The sequence below is a fragment of the Danio rerio genome, chromosome 3 (genome assembly GCF_052040795.2).
Source record: "Danio rerio strain M-AB ecotype USA chromosome 3, GRCz13ab, whole genome shotgun sequence".
NCBI classification, from domain to species: Eukaryota; Metazoa; Chordata; class Actinopteri; order Cypriniformes; family Danionidae; genus Danio; species Danio rerio.
In genome coordinates this window covers 66,301,624-66,318,324 of record NC_141023.1, presented here as the reverse complement: position 1 = coordinate 66,318,324, position 16,701 = coordinate 66,301,624, and the positions used below count along the sequence as shown (strand labels likewise).

The 16,701-nt window shown below is 38.5% G+C and overlaps 1 protein-coding gene across 9 annotated transcripts in view; it reads left to right on the top strand.

Moving 5' to 3' along the window:
* Positions 1-13,808, top strand: part of pitpnc1a (phosphatidylinositol transfer protein cytoplasmic 1a) — a 145,122-nt gene extending 131,314 nt beyond the window's left edge. The window contains exons 6-11 of one of the 9 annotated variants that reach the window (XR_015481483.1): positions 3,113-3,268; positions 3,356-3,419; positions 6,663-7,697; positions 7,971-10,163; positions 12,480-12,569; positions 12,983-13,808. Coding sequence is in view for 1 of the 9 variants with exons in the window: in XM_087245462.1 (XP_087101588.1) it covers positions 3,152-3,268; positions 3,356-3,419; positions 6,663-6,976 (495 nt within the window). In the remaining 8 variants the exon portion in view is untranslated. Of the gene's footprint in view, positions 1-3,112; positions 3,269-3,355; positions 3,420-6,662 lie in introns of all 9 variants that reach the window. The other 8 variants (XR_015941976.1, XR_015481484.1, XR_015481482.1 and 5 more) reach the window with 8 other exon arrangements.
* Positions 13,809-16,701: the final 2,893 nt, after the last annotated feature.

Below are 16,701 nucleotides of genomic sequence, written 5' to 3'. Positions count from 1 at the left end.
GTCAGACTTGCGCTTCGACATATTTGTTGCTGTGATTAAATTAAATTTCACATGTCAAACGGGATAGCTGTAGCTCGCGCATTTCAAAATAAAAGTCTGGTAGAAGCAAAATTATTTAAAGACTAAACATTTGTTGTTTTTATGGCCACACACACACTGAAAGTGGGTCCTGACCCACCAGTTGAGAAACACTGCTCTATTGGATTCGGATCAGGTGACTGCCTGGGCCATTCTTCTGCTTGATTTTCTTTCTCTGAAAGAATTTGAGAGTTTCCTTGGCTGTGTATTCATTTAAACATGAGGGAGGCCGGAGGCAGTGTTGCCAGATTGATTGAAAATGTCAAAGTATTGTACCAGAGCCTCAAAATGATCGTATTTGGCGGGAAATTATCGTACACAAGTCAAACAGAGTGTATACAGCTATTATCTAGTCAAATAGCGTTTTGACACAACGTGCAAATTACCATGATACGTAAAAAAAACTAGGCGTACATAAAGCCTGGTTTATACTTCTGCGTCAAGTGACCAGCGTAACCAGCGGCGTATGCAACGCGTGTAGCTGTGCATGCGCGCTGTCTCTGTTGGTCTGCATTAACACTTCCAAAACACTAGTTGGCAGTGTGGTGTCAATGTGTCTTTGTGTCGAGTTTCTTTGCTGCTGTTTTGTTCTTTCTGAACGCTTCCGGGATGTAAAAGTGGCTCAAACTCGCTCATTTTGAGGCAACTTTAACCATGAGGTAAACACAAAACAAAACTTTCCATCCGCAGCTTTTTCACGGGACTCCACACTTGTAAACAATCGCTCCATCGGGCTCTCGGTTCTGCCCAGACTCGTCAGCGCTACCAAGCCTACCAATCACAGAGCTTGCGCTACGCGTGGTTGTGACGTGTAGTTACATTTTTTGAGAGGTGCACGTCAGCAACGCCGTAGGGTTATGCGTCAACGCGTAGGCTGCGCCGTAGCATACGCATGTGTTTGACGCAGAAGTAAAGATCAGCCTTTAGTGGGAAGGTTCAAACTCCTCCTCCGAGTCGCTGTCCTGCATGTGTTGCCAGATGTTAAGGCAGTGATCACCAAACTTGTTCCTGGAGGGCCGGTGTCTTGCAGATTTTAGCTCCAACCCTAATCAAACACACCTGAACAAGCTAATCAAGGTCTTACTAGGTATACTTAAAACATCCAGGCAGGTGTGTTGAGGCAAGTTGGAGCAAAACCCTGCAGGGACACCGGCCCTCCAGGATCGAGATTGGTGACCCCTGTGTTAAGGGATTCGTTTTGGGGTACATATCGGATGCCGTCATGCACCGCAACCTAACAAAGCAGTGCACCCTCCTGAATTTTGGACACACTCTGAGGTGTGCACGAGCCCATTCAGAGTATCTGTAATGAGCTGAGTTCGTGGCTTTGTTTTGATGAGATTAACTTTGGAAAAACACGTTCACATGACGCATTTGAACGGGGAAAACAAGAACATCAAGGGCAAGCTCCCCTTCCTTTTCATTCATTCATTCATTCATTTTCTTGTCGGCTTAGTCCCTTTATTAATCCGGGGTTACCACAGTGGAATGAACCGCCAACTTATCCAGCAAGTTTTTACGCAGCGGATGCCCTTCCAGCCGCAACCCATTTCTTGGAAACATCCACACACACACACACTCATACACTACGGACAACTCAGCCTACACAATTCACCTGTACCGCATGTCTTTGGACTGTGGGGGAAACCGGAGCACCCGGAGGAAACCCACGCGAAGGCAGGGAGAACATGCAAACTCCACACAGAAACGCCAACTGAGCCGAGGTTCAACCCAGCGACTTTCTTGCTGTGAGGCGACAGCACTACCTACTGCGCCACTGCCTCGCCCCTTCCTTTTCAGCACTACTTTTTAAAACTTTATTGCTTAAACAATCAACCTCAACCTGAAACGGCTGACTTAAGCATGGCCCCATGAGGCAGGAAGGTTAACTCATGAGAGAGAGCCATTCTCCATGTTGATTGGCTGAGCAAATGTAAGCTAAGATGAGACCGAAAACTCCACGTTCTCCTCACAGACAGCCGACAAAAGATGCAGCTAGATTAATAAGTGTAGAAGCTCCAAGTTTACAATGAAATTAATTTTAAATGTCGTAAAATTCTGAGATTATCGTACATTATAGGATTTTATTTTTAATTATTGATCATACATCGTACAGAGGCCGAAATTATTGTACAGATACGATGATTATTGTACGTCTGGCAACACTGGGCAGAGCGTTGCTGAAGAACCACAGAGAGATTTCAGCTGCTGTATGGGCTTTACATGCTTTTACACACCTTCCTTCCTTCATGTGTTAAATTTTTTTCATTTGTAACCTAAGAAGTTTGCTTCTCTTTGCATTTTGTTTTGATGAGATTAACTTTAGAAAAACACGTTCACATGACGCATTTGAACGGGGAAAAACAAGAACATCAAGGGTAAACTCCCCCGTCCTTCTCCTCTTCCTTTTCAACACTACTTTTTAAAACTTAAACAATCAACCTCAAACTAAAACGACTGACTTAAGCTGGGCTCCATGCGGCAGGAAGGTTAACTCATGAGAGAGAGCCATTCTCCATGTTGATTGGCTGAGCAAATGTAAGCTAAGATGAGACCGAAAACTCCACGTTGTCCTCACAGACAGCCGACAAAAGATGCAGCTAGATTAATAAGTATAGAAGCTCCAAGTTTACAATGAAATTAATTTTAAATGTCGTAAAATTCTGAAATTATCGTACATTATAGGATTTTATTTTTAATTATTGATCATACATCGTACAGAGGTCGAAATTATTGTACAACACTGTCTGGGAACACTGGGCAGAGGGTTGCTGAAGAACCACAGAGAGATTTCAGCTGCTGTATGGGCTTTACATGCTTTTACACACCTTCCTTCCTTCATGTGTTCAATGTTTTTTTTTATTTGTAACCTAAGAAGTTTGGTTTTCTTTGCATGTACGGGTTTATTTGGTTGTTATCGACGTTTGGTGAAAATTTCAAGCGCACAGCATCTTTATAAATATGTTTCCTGAGATAAATGGTGGCGTGTTCAATACTTATTTCCGCCACTGTATATTTGTACTTCCAACTCCAGGACCCACGGCAGTTCAAATCCCAGAAGACATCGCGGGGAATGCTGAAGGAGGGCTGGAGAGACACGCAGGACCCCATCATGTGCTCCTATAAGCTGGTGACCGTGAAGTTTGAGGTGTGGGGACTTCAGACGCGCGTGGAGCAGTTTGTGCATAAGGTTACTTTCACATTGTCGCATTTATATCCCGGACGAGCCCCCAGCGCCCGCACCAACCCTGTATATTTCTGTTTTCTCTTTCTGTAGGTGGTGAGGGATGTGCTGCTCTTGGGTCACAGACAGGCTTTCGCTTGGGTTGACGAATGGATTGGTGAGTTTTGCTGTCAGATTGCGGTTTAGTCATGTTTTTCACCTTTGCCGCAGTCTCTTTTGTGTTGACTTTGTTTTGTCCCAGAGTCATGACTAACTGAACCTCGCGGATGCCTGAACGCAGTCGTGATGCACAACTGTGTTTAGTCTCGACATGAGTCACAAACACACAAAAAGAGAGATGAGACACTCAAGTTTTCTTCATGTTCTCATCGAGGACCTTGACCTCACTGATTGGATGAGACTTCCTGAAGCAAGTTGTTCAGTCGTGAACACTTTCAAGAGATTCAGTTTTTCTCTTTATCTTAGGAAAGTACACCCCAAAAAGAAGGGAGGCATGGTCGTCTTATGTTGTCAGTTATCGATGAACTCCTTAAAGACGTCAGGAAATTAAAATGTACTCGTCTTGTTTTTATATGTATACAGTAGTGTGTAAACGATGAGTCTGTGCACTTCATTCTTTTGTAAAAATCAATTTGCCCTCATAATCTTTAATCAAACACCCTAACCCTCCCTCCACCATTGAAACAATGATTCTTCACTTCTGGTCGCATGGTATGCACTTGGGGGGCGGGGTTATCAGGCCTTTAGGGGGGAACTATCAGTATTGTAGGGGGAGGCTATTAGTCCTATAGGGTAGGGCTATCAATCTTTAAGGGTGAGGCTATCAAGCCTTTAGGGCGGTACTGTGGTTTAGGGTGGGGCTATCATTCAGTTAGGGTGGGGCTATCAGTTCTTTAGGGCGGGACTATCAGTCCTTTAGGGTGGGGCTATCATTCATTTAGGGTGGGGCTATCAGTCCTTTAGGGCGGGACTATCAGTCCTTTAGGGTGGGGCTATCATTCATTTAGGGTGGGGCTATCAGTCCTTTAGGGCAGGACTATCAGTTCTTTAGGGCGGGGCTATCAGTACTTTTGGGTGGGGCTATCAGTGATTTAGGGTGGAGCTATCAGTTCTTTAGGGTGGGGCTATCAGTGATTTAGGGTGGGGCTATCATTCATTCAGGGTAGGGCTATCAGTCCTTTAGGCTGGGGCTATCAGTGATTTAGGGTGGGGCTATCAGTACTTTTGGGTGGGGCTATCAGTCCTTTAGGGCAGGACTATCAGTTCTTTAGGGCGGGGCTATCAGTCCTTTAGGGCAGGACTATCAGTTCTTTAGGGCGGGGCTATCAGTCCTTTAGGGCAGGACTATCAGTTCTTTAGGGCGGGGCTATCAGTCCTTTAGGGTGGGGCTATCAGTCTTTTAGGTTGGGGCTATCAGTGATTTAGGGTGGGGCTATCAATTCTTTAGGGTGGGGCTATCAGTGATTTAGGGTGGGGCTATCAGTACTTTTGGGTGGGGCTATCAGTGATTTAGGATGGGGCTATCATTCATTTAGGGTAGGGCTATCAGTGATTTAGGGTGGGGCTATCAGTTCTTTAGGCTGGGGCTATCAGTGATTTAGGGTGGGGCTATCAGTACTTTTGGGTGGGGCTATCAGTCCTTTAGGGCAGGACTATCAGTTCTTTAGGGCGGGGCTATCAGTCCTTTAGGGCAGGACTATCAGTTCTTTAGGGCGGGGCTATCAGTCCTTTAGGGCAGGACTATCAGTTCTTTAGGGCGGGGCTATCAGTCCTTTAGGGTGGGGCTATCAGTCTTTTAGGTTGGGGCTATCAGTGATTTAGGGTGGGGCTATCAATTCTTTAGGGTGGGGCTATCAGTGATTTAGGGTGGGGCTATCAGTACTTTTGGGTGGGGCTATCAGTGATTTAGGATGGGGCTATCATTCATTTAGGGTAGGGCTATCAGTGATTTAGGGTGGGGCTATCAGTTCTTTAGGGTGGGGCTATCAGTGATTTAGGGTGGGGCTATCATTCATTTAGGGTAGGGCTATCAGTCCTTTAGGGTGGGGCTATAATTCATTTAGGTAGGGGCTATCAGTCCTTTAGGGCAGGACTATCAGTTCTTTAGGGCAGGGCTATCAGTCCTTTAGGGTGGGGCTATCAGTCCTTTAGGTTGGGGCTATCATTCATTTAGGGTGGGGCTATCAGTCCTTTAGGGTGGGGCTATCAGTACTTTTGGGTGGGGGCTATCAGTCCTTTAAGGCGGGGATATTATTCCTTTAGGGCGTGTGTGTCTATTCTTTAGGGTGGGGCAATCAGTCCTTTAGGGTGGGGCTATTAGTGATTTAGGGTGGGGCTATCAGTCCTTTAGGGTGAGGCTATTAGTGATTTAGGGTGGGGCTATCAGTCCTTTAGGGCGTTTAGGGTGGGGCTATCAGTCCTTTAGGATGGGGCTATTAGTGATTTAGGATGGGGCTATCAGTCCTTTAGGTCGTGTCTTTCTGTCCTTAGGGTGGGGCTATTAGTGATTTAGTGTAGGGCTGTCATCCCCTAGGGTGGGACTATCAGTGATTTAAGGCAGAGTTATCAGTCATTTATGGTGGGACTATCAGTTCTTAAGGGCGGAGCTGTCTGTGTCTCTGTGATTCAGGGCGGGGCTATCAGTGTTTTAAGGCGGAGTCATCAGTCATATAGGGGTGGGCTATCATTGATTTAGAATGGTGCTATCAATGATTTAGGGCGGGGCTATCAGTGCTTTAAGGCGGAGTTATCAGTCATTTAAAGTAGGACTGTCAGTTCTTTAGGGCGGGGCTATCAGTGCTTTAAGGCGGAGTTATTAGTCATTTAGGGTGGGGCTGTCATTGATTTAGGGTGGGGCTATCAGTGCTTTAGGGCGGAGTTATCAGTGATTTAAAGTAGGACAATCAGTGTTTTAGGGCGGGGCTCTGGTTTAATTTGGAGGGGGCCTGTCTGTCCTTGGGTGGGGCTGTCAGTAATGTAAGGCAGTGTATCAGTCATTTAGGCTAGGACTACCATTGATTTAGGAAGGGGTTATAGGTGATTCAGGGCGGGGTTATCAGTGATTTAGCATGGGAAACACAAAGGTGTGGTGCACAATAGTGCTGTTTTTTTTAATAATAGCCCTGTTAATAAAGCCCTTTTAATTTTATTCACTTACTATTTGAATGCCTTGGATTTATGATTCATGATTCATTTATCCAAAGAGCGCCGACATATTATTCACCCCTGAAGCACTTTTGTTTGATTTTGGATTTGTATATTTTTGCTTGTCTAGAAAATGTTTCTTGATTTTGGCATGTGTGTAGATATTTGGGGTAGAAACAAGACAAAACAGCATTTGTGCAGCGTTTCCACCATTTGCTACTGATAGAAATGTATGTTTACTTTGCTTGTTTTAAAGATATGACGATGGAGGAGGTGAGGGAATATGAGCGAGCCACTCAGGAAGCCACCAATAAGAAGTTGGGGACATTTCCCCCAGCCATTGCCATCAGCGAGACGCCGCTGCCAGCCTGTGCCCGCAGCGGGCCGTCCAGCGCGCCCTCCACACCGCTCTCCACCGAAGCTCCAGACTTCCTATCCGTGCCCAAAGACAGACCGAGGAAGAAGTCCGCTCCAGAGACCCTGACTCTTCCCGACCCGGCACGCAGAGACTCTGCCTTCCGCCTTCCCAGTCTCTTTTCCTGGGGCTCCAGCAGCCCGCAGCCCGAGTAAACCACAGTTCTGGCCTTCGTTTAGCAAAACACATCACTGCAGTGTGTCTGTTTGACACTCAATCAGTCCCTCGCTAATGCTGAAACATATTTACAGTTTCCCAAACACTCTCACACACACACACACACACACACACACATACACACACACACATAAACACAAACACACAGAAACACACCACTGCAGTGTGTCTGTTTAACACTGAATCAGTTTCCCAAACTAACACACACACATACTTACATACATATGTACACACACACACACACACACACACACACACGGAAACACACACAAAACACTCCACTGCAGTGTGTCTGTTTGACAATCAGTAAATCAATTTCCTAAACTAACACAAACACACACACACACACTCACACACACACACACCCTCACATAAATACACACACGCGGAAACACACACAAAACACACCACTGCAGTGTGTATGTTTGACACGCAGTGAATAAATTTCCCAAACTAACACACACACACACACACACACACACACACACACTTACATAAATACAAACATATACATGAACACAAACATACACACAAACGGAAACACAAACAAAACACACCACTGCAGTGTGTCTGTTTGACAATCAGTAAATCATTTTCCCAAACTAACACACACACACACACACACACACACACACACACACACACACACACACACACACACACACTTACATAAATACACACATATATATGAACACAAACATACACAAACGGAAACACACATTAAAACACACCACTGCAGTGTGTCTGTTTAACTCTCATTGAATCAGTTTCCCAAACTAACACACACACACACACACACACACTTACATGAATACACAGATATACATGAACACAAACTTAAAAACAAACAGTTACACACACAAAACACACCACTGCAGTGTGTCTGTTTGACACGCAGTGAATCAATTTCCCAAACTAACACACACACACACACACACACACATATACATGGACACAAACATACACACAAACGGAAACACACATTAAAACACACCACTGCAGTGTGTCTGTTTGACACTCAGTGAATCAGTTTCCCAAACTAACACACACACACACACACTTACATGAATACACACATATACACGAACACAAACTTAAACACAAACAGTTACACACACAAAACACACCACTGCAGTGTGTCTGTTTGACACTCAGTGAATCAATTTCCAAAACTAACACACACATACTTACATGAATACACACACACACACACACAGTGGCTTCTCAACCTGTGAAAGCTCATGTTTTACACTGGGAGTTGAAGGGATCGTTCACACACAAATCTAAATATACTCACTATTTACTCTCCCTCAAGTGTTTCCTTTACCAGTTTCTTTCTTCTGGTAAACACTAAGGAAGATACTTTGAAGAATGCTAAAACCTGTAACCATTGATTTCCACAGCAGGACAAACAAACACGGGAAGTCAACGGTTTCCAACATTTTTCTAAATATCTTCTTTTGAGTTCTAGGGAGAGCAAATGACGACAGAACATTCATGTTTGCGTGAACGATCCCTCTAATATACAAAAGGCCAAAAAGTGCATTCTGGTTTCTGAAAGCATTGCAGATCACTGTTAAAAGATATCTCAGGAGATCGTCCCATTGATAGACAGAGATTAATCTGCTTTCTTTTCATACTCCTTCCTTCTGAGCCATGTTTTCCCCGAACACACTGCAATAAATATTGAGTTTTTGTCTCGTTTCTAGTACAAATATCTGAAAACTCTTAAATCAAGACGCATTTTCTTATCATTTTGTCTTGTTTTTTAGAAATAATGAGTCAAAATTAAGTGAGTTTTACCTTAAAACAAGCCAAATATTCTCATTTCAAACTGAAAACAGGATTATTTACCTTGTTTTAAGGAATAACTCGCTTCATTATGGCTCATTACTTCTAAAAAAACAACTTAATATCTACTTTTTTAGAAAAGGCTTCTTGATTTAAGAGTTTTTGGATATTTGGACTAGAGACAAGGCACAATTAAGTGAGAGAAGCGTTTATTGCAGTGAATATGGAGCGGTTGCCTCTTTTGTTTTGCTGTAGTGCCGTATTTAATGGTAAATTCTGCTGGGTTCATATTTCAGTTGTGATATTTGGTTGACGTGACTTTATCCTCAGGCTTTGAAACTTCTTCTCGCAGTGTTTGACATGTGCTGTAAATATTATTATGGTGAAAATGTAGAGGTCGGTTTGATAGTGGTTTCACTCTGCTCTCGTCTTCAACTTTGGTCTGTTTCATTCCCACAAACTCTGAAAAACACCACAATTTTACATTTTTCTTGGTCTGCACTGCAGAAATAAAAGAGTTTGTGTCTCATTACTAGTCCAAATATCTAAAAATCCTTAAATCAGGAAGTATTTTCTGGACAAGCAATAAATATAGTCTTGTTTTCAGAAATAATGAGTCAAAATTAAGTGAGTTTTTCCCTAAAAAAAAGCAAAATATTCTTATTTCAAACTGAAAACAGGATAATTTTGCTTGTTTTAATGAAAAACTCGCTTCATTTTGACTCATTACTTCAAAAACAACTCAACAATGTCTACTTTTCTAAATCCTAACTTCTTAAATCCTAAAGAAAACCAAAACCTCTTAAATCCAGAAGCAATTTCTGGACAAGCAAAACGTATAGTCTTGCTTTCAGATATATTAAGTCAAAATTAAAGTGAAATTTTCGATTAAAGCAAGCTAAATAATCTACTTTTCACTTTAAAATAATAATAATTTTGCTTGTTTTTTGGACAAACTCACTTAAAAACTTGTACAAAGAAACTTAAAGCCAAACAAATGCAACTTAAATGAATACAAGTAAATATTATGAGGAATTGAGAGAACATGTGCAAAAATATCTCGTTTCCACAAATAATGTCAAAACGAAGCAAGTTTTCCCTTAAAACAACCCTAATAATCTAATTTTAGCATTTAAATAAGGATATTTAGCGTTTCCCATTGGCAGATTCTCTATTATTATGCTGAATTTTCTCATATATTTTTCGCTTTTCTAATAAAAAGCTTCCTGATTTAAGAATATTTTGATATTTCACCTAGAAACAAGACATTTTTTTGCAAGTGTGGAACTTATCTGTACATAACAAACTACTTGACTGAGCTTTTCCTCGCTCTGCTGTTAGACAATATGGACGGCTCTGCAAATTATTTTCTTAGTTGATTCTTGTTTCTGGTCCAAATATCTAAAAAGTCTTGAATCAGGAAGCATTTTCTGGACAAGCAAAACACATTGTCTTATTTTCAGAGTCAAAATGAAGTGAGTTTGTCCTTAAAACAAGCAAATAATCTACTTTTCACCTGGAAATAAGGTTATTTTGCTGGTTTTGAGGACAAATTCACTTAAAAACTTATACAAACCCATACAACTTAAATAAATTAATACAAATAAATATTATGAAAAATTTAGGCAGCATTGTGCCCAAAATTATCTCGTTTTCACAAATAAAACATCTAAACGAACCGAGTTTTCCCTTAAAACAAGCCAAATAATCTGCTTTTCACTTTGAAATAAGATTATTTTGTTTGTTTTAAGGAAAAATTCACTTTAAAAAACAACTCAAAGCCATACAAATGCGACTTAAATAAATACAACTAAATATTATGAGGAATTTAAGCAACAATGTGTGCAAAAATATCTCGTTTTCATAAATAATAATACGTCAAAATTAAGTTTTCAATAAGGATATTTAGCGTTTCCCATCGGCAGATTCTCTATTATTATGCTGAATTTTCTCATATATTTTTCGCTTTTCTAATAAAATGCTTCCTGATTTAAGAATATTTTGATATTTCACCAAGAAACAAGACATTTTTTTGCAAGTGTGGAACTTATCTGTACATAACAAACTACTTGACTGAGCTTTTCCTCGCTCTGCTGTTAGACAATATGGACGGCTCTGCAAATTATTTTCTGAGTTTGTGTCTCGTTTCTGGTCCAAATATCTAAAAAGTCTTGAATCAAGAAGCATTTTCTAGACGAGCAAAACACATTGTCTTATTTTCAGAGTCAAAATGAAGTGAGTTTGTCCTTAAAACAAGCAAATAATCTACTTTTCACCTGGAAATAAGGTTATTTTGCTGGTTTTTAGGACAAATTCACTTAAAAACTTATACAAACCCATACAACTTAAATAAATTAATACAAATAAATATTATGAAGAATTTAGGCAGCATTGTGCGCAAAAATATCTTGTTTTTACAAATAATACATCTAAACGAAGCAAGTTTTCCCTTAAAACAAGCCAAATAATCTGCTTTTCACTTTGAAATAAGATTATTTTGCTTGTTTCAAGGAGAAATTCACTTAAAAAACAACTCAATGTCATACAAATGCAACTTAAATGAACACAAGTAAATATTATGAGGAATTTAAGCAACAATGTGTGCAAAAATATCTCGTTTCCACAAATAATACATCAAAATTAAGTGAGTTTTTCCTTAAAACAAGCCAAATAATTTTGTTTTAGCATTTAAATAAGGATATTTGCCATTTCCCATCGGCAGATTCTCTATTATTATGCTTAATTTGCTCATATATTTTTCGCTTTTCTAATAAAAAGCTTCCTGATTTAAGAATATTTTGATATTTTGCCTAGAAACAAGACATGTTTTTGTTAGTGTGGAACTTATCTGTACATAACAAACTACTTTACTGAGCTTTTCCTCGGTCTGCTGTTAAACAATTAACAGATATTTTCTGAGTTTGTGTCTCGTTTCTGGTCTAAATTTCTAAAAAGTCTTGAATCAGGAAGCTTTTTCTAGACAAGCAAAACATTTTGTCTTGTTTTCAGAGTCAAAATGAAGTGAGTTTTTCCTTAAAACTAGCAAAACAATCTACTTTTCACTTTGAAATCAGATTATTTTGCTGGTTTTAAGGACAAATTCACTTAAAAACTTGCGCCAAAAAAAACTCAAACCCATACAAATGCAACTTAAATGAATACAGGTAAATATTATGAAGAATTTAGGCAGCATTGTGTGCAAAAATATCTCGTTTTCAGAAATAAAACATCTAAATGAAGTGAGTTTTCCCTTAAAACAAGCCAAATAATCTGCTTTTCACTTTGAAATAAGATTATTTTGCTTGTTTTAAGGAAAAATTCACTTAAAAAACAACTCAAAGCCATACAAATGCAACTTAAATGAACACAAGTAAATATTATGAGGAATTTAGGCAACAATGTGTGCAAAAATATCTCGTTTTCATAAATAATACATCAAAATTAAGTTTTCAATAAGGATATTTGCCATTTCCCATCGGCAGATTCTCTATTATTATGCTGAATTTTCTCATATATTTTTCACTTTTCTAATAAAAAGCTTCCTGATTTAAGAATATTTTGATATTTTGCCTAGAAACAAGACATTTTTTGCAAGTGTGGAACTTATCTGTACATAACAAACTACTTGACTGAGCTTTTCCTCGCTCTGCTGTTAGACAATATGGACGGCTCTGCAAATTATTTTCTGAGTTTGTGTCTCGTTTCTGGTCCAAATATCTAAAAAGTCTTGAATCAAGAAGGATTTTCTGGACAAGCAAAACATTTTGTCTTGTTTTCAGAGTCAAAATTAAGCAAGTTTTTTCTTAAAACTAGCAAAATAATCTACTTTTAAGTTTGAAATAAGATTATTTTGCTGGTTTTAAGGAAAAACTCACTTAAAAAAAACTAAACGCCATACAAATCAAACTTAAATGAACACAAGTAAATAGTATGAGGAATTTAAGCAACATTGTGTGCAAAAATATCTAATTTTCACAAATAATACATCAAAATTAATTGAGTTTTCCCTTAAAACAAGCAAAATAATCTTGTTTTAGCATTTTAATAAGGATATTTAGCATTTCCCATTGGCAATATGGACTGCACTGCAAATTATTTTCTTAGTTTGTGTCTCGTTTCTGGTCCAAATATCTAAAAAGCCTTGAATCAAGAAGGATTTTCTGGACAAGCAAAACATTTTGTCTTATTTTTAGTATTAATGAGTCAAAATGAAGTGAGATTTTCCTTAAAACAAGCAAAATAATCTGCTTTTTACTTTGAAATATGATTATTTTGCTTGTTTTAAGGAAAAACTCACTTTAAAAAGCTCTAAACCATACAAATGCAACTTAAACGAATACAAATAAATATTAGGGGGCATTTAGGCAATAATGTGTGCCAAAATATCTCGTTTTTACAAATAATACATCAAAACAAAGCGAGTTTTTCTCTAAAACAAGCCAAATAATCTCGTTTTTGCATTTAAATAAGGATATTTAGCATTTCCCATTGGCAGATTCTCTATTAATATGCTTAATTTTTTCATATATTTTTCACTTTTCTAATAAAATGCTTCTTGATCTAGGAATATTCAGATGTTTTGACTATAGGAGACATGTTTTTGCAAGAGCGGACTGTATCTGTACATACTGTAGTTTACCGATATGTTTGTTAGGGCTGAAGAGCATCTCTGCCATGTAACTGAGTATCCTGTTCTACCTTATAAATGTGATTAAGTTGGAGTTTACGTGATGCATCATTATGAATTCTGTCCTCAGAGAATGCTTGGTAATGGATCGCTGTATAATCTTCCAGCTCTACAGGAATGTTTGCTGCCGCTGCTGCTGATGGCCAATCTATACCTTTTGTAAATGGGGAAAAGAGCCTCTTGTAGTCTTTCTGGCTCCCGCATTTCTGTTCGTTAAACTCCAACGCTCGTTTTTTCTAAAGGACTCAGAAATGCACCGAAATCTTGGGAATCTCATGCTTTTGATGTCGAACTGCCATTGTGAAATTAAAGCGTTTGCTATCTATTGGGAATCCAGCTTCAATTCAATTCATCATTATTTCTCTAGCGCTTTACCGAGTGTGTCAAAGCAGATTAACACTGAAGTTCTAGTAAACTGAAACCGTGTCAGTCCAGTTTTCAGAGTTCAGATTAGTTGAGTGTGGTTTGAGTTTCACCGCTGAGAGTTCAAACACTGAAGAGCAAATCCATCAATGCGCAGCTCCACAAATCCCAAACCAAGCGAGCCAGTGGCGACAGTGGAGGAACAAACTTCACCAGTTGACCAAAGTGAAGGAAAGTTTCTCGAGAGAAACCAGGCTCTGTTGGGACCATTTCTCCTCTGGCCAAACTTCGTGTGCAGAGCTGCAGTCTAGGTGCCGGAGGCTGGAGAATGCTGGACGTCCATCGTGGAGAAGCTGCAGGAGTGAGTAGGTCACCGGCGGGTGTTCAGGCTGAGCCTTCAGGACAGGGGTCACGGCCACCCTTGTGTAAACTCTTGCCACCCTTATATGATTTCATTCATTTTCTTGTCAGCTTAGTCCCTTTATTAATCCGGGGTCGCCACAGTGGAATGAACCGCCAACTTATCCAGCAAGTTTTTACTCAGCGGACGCCCTTCCAGCCGCAACCCATCTCTGGGAAACCCTAATATGATTTAGTTGTTGAAATTATTAATTTAATGTACTTGCGTAAATACACAATATTTCAATAAATAAATAAATAAATAATTAATAAATAAAATGCGGTTACTGAATTATTGTTTGATCAGCGCCACCGATGTGACTTTGCACACTTTTTATTAAGAAATTATTATTTTTTAAATGAAACGGTTATAATATTATTATTATTAATAATAATAGGAATAAATAGATGCATTTTGAAATCAGCTTTTCAGAATCTAGCTTGTTTAGCAAATTTTGCTGGGTGACTTAAAAGGGCCAAAAATCTCAATCATTTTGCGGGTGTATTTTGCAAAAAGTACCTCAAAAGAAGAATATGTACTAATATATTGTAGCTCGAAAAAGAGCATGAATAAATGGTAGTATTAGGCTCTGTAAGTGTGTGTGTGTAGTAGTGTCTTTTGTTCAGTTTGTTCATTTGTTTGTTTTATTCATTAATCTCCATTAATTTTAGACATGGCATATACTGTATTCTGTACAACAAAAGTATGTGGATAATAACTCACCCGAAAGGTGTTTTTAAAGTAGGCTAAATAGTGATTGTTATTTGGTTTGCACATGTATTTGCTGAATTATTTCAAGGAATAAATTGCAATATTTCAAGAGTAAATAATGGAATTAATTAAACAAAAGTATAACATTACTTATTATTCACAATATGTACACAATTCATTATTGTTTTGTGTGCCACCCCGAGATTTGGTGTTGCTTTACTTGGGCACCCCAAGAACAAATTTCTGGGGGCGACACTGCTTCAGGATCAATGCAGAGAGTTCGTGGCATTGATAGACAGGGATTAATGTAGGGAGTTATGTTTTTCCCCCTACATATATCTAAATATCTACAAACTCTTAAATCAAGAAGCATTTTCTTATCATATTCTCATGTTTTAGGAAATAATGAGTCAAAATTAAGTGAGTTTTTTACTAAAAACAAGCAAAATATTCTTATTTCAAACCAAAAACAGGATTATTTTGTTTGTTTTAATGAACAACTCACTTCATTTTGACTCATTACCTCTAAAAAACAATTCAATATCTACTTTTTCTAGCAAAAGCTTCTTTATTTAATAGTTTTTGGATATTTGGACTAGAGACAAGGCACAATTAAGTGAGAGAAGCGTTTATTGCAGTGAATATGGAGCGGTTGCCTCTTTTGTTTTGCTGTAGTGCCGTATTTAATGGTAAATTCTGCTGGGTTCATATTTCAGTTGTGATATTTGGTTGACGTGACTTTATCCTCAGGCTTTGAAACTTCTTCTCGCAGTGTTTGACATGTGCTGTAAATATTATTATGGTGAGAATGTAGAGGTCGGTTTGATAGTGGTTTCACTCTGCTCTCGTCTTCAACTTTGGTCTGTTTCATTCCCACAAACTCTGAAAAACACCACAATTTTACATTTTCCTTGGTCTGCACTGCAGAAATAAAAGAGTTTGTGTCTCATTACTAGTCCAAATATCTAAAAATCCTTAAATCAAGAAACATTTTCTGGACAAGCAATAAATATAGTCTTGTTTTCAGAAATAATGAGTCAAAATTAAGTGAGTTTTTCCCTAAAAAAAAGGAAAATATTCTTATTTCAAACCGAAAACAGGATAATTTTGCTTGTTTTAAATGAAAAACTCGCTTCATTTTGACTCATTACTTCAAAAACAACTCAACAATGTCTACTTTTCTAAATCCTAACTTCTTAAATCCTAAAGAAAACCAAAACCTCTTAAATCCAGAAGCAATTTCTGGACAAGCAAAACGTATAGTCTTGCTTTCAGAAATATTAAGTCAAAATTAAGTGAGTTTTTCCTTAAAACAAGCAAAATAATCTACGTTTCACATTGAAATAAGGTTGTTTTGCTTGTTTTAAGGAAAAACTCACTTAAAAACTTTGAAAAAACTCTGTCATAAAAAAATGAAACAATTGTTTGAACAATCGCTGAAACCAAAACCATACAAATGCAACATAAACGAACACAAGTAAATATTATGAGAAATTAAGACAGTATAATGTGTGCAAAACAGAAATAATGAGTCAAATCAAAGCGAGTTGTGCAGTGGAATACATATATATATATATATAAATATTTTTATAAAATAAAATAGTATTTTATTAACACCTTCCTTCAACCAACCCGGACAATACTGTAAAATATGAATTACTATTATACAGCGTCAAAAATACTTTAATGATGTGAGTATCCGCCGCTGCAACCCTTCTAGACTTTACACACCTTCATGTGGACTGTGGGGG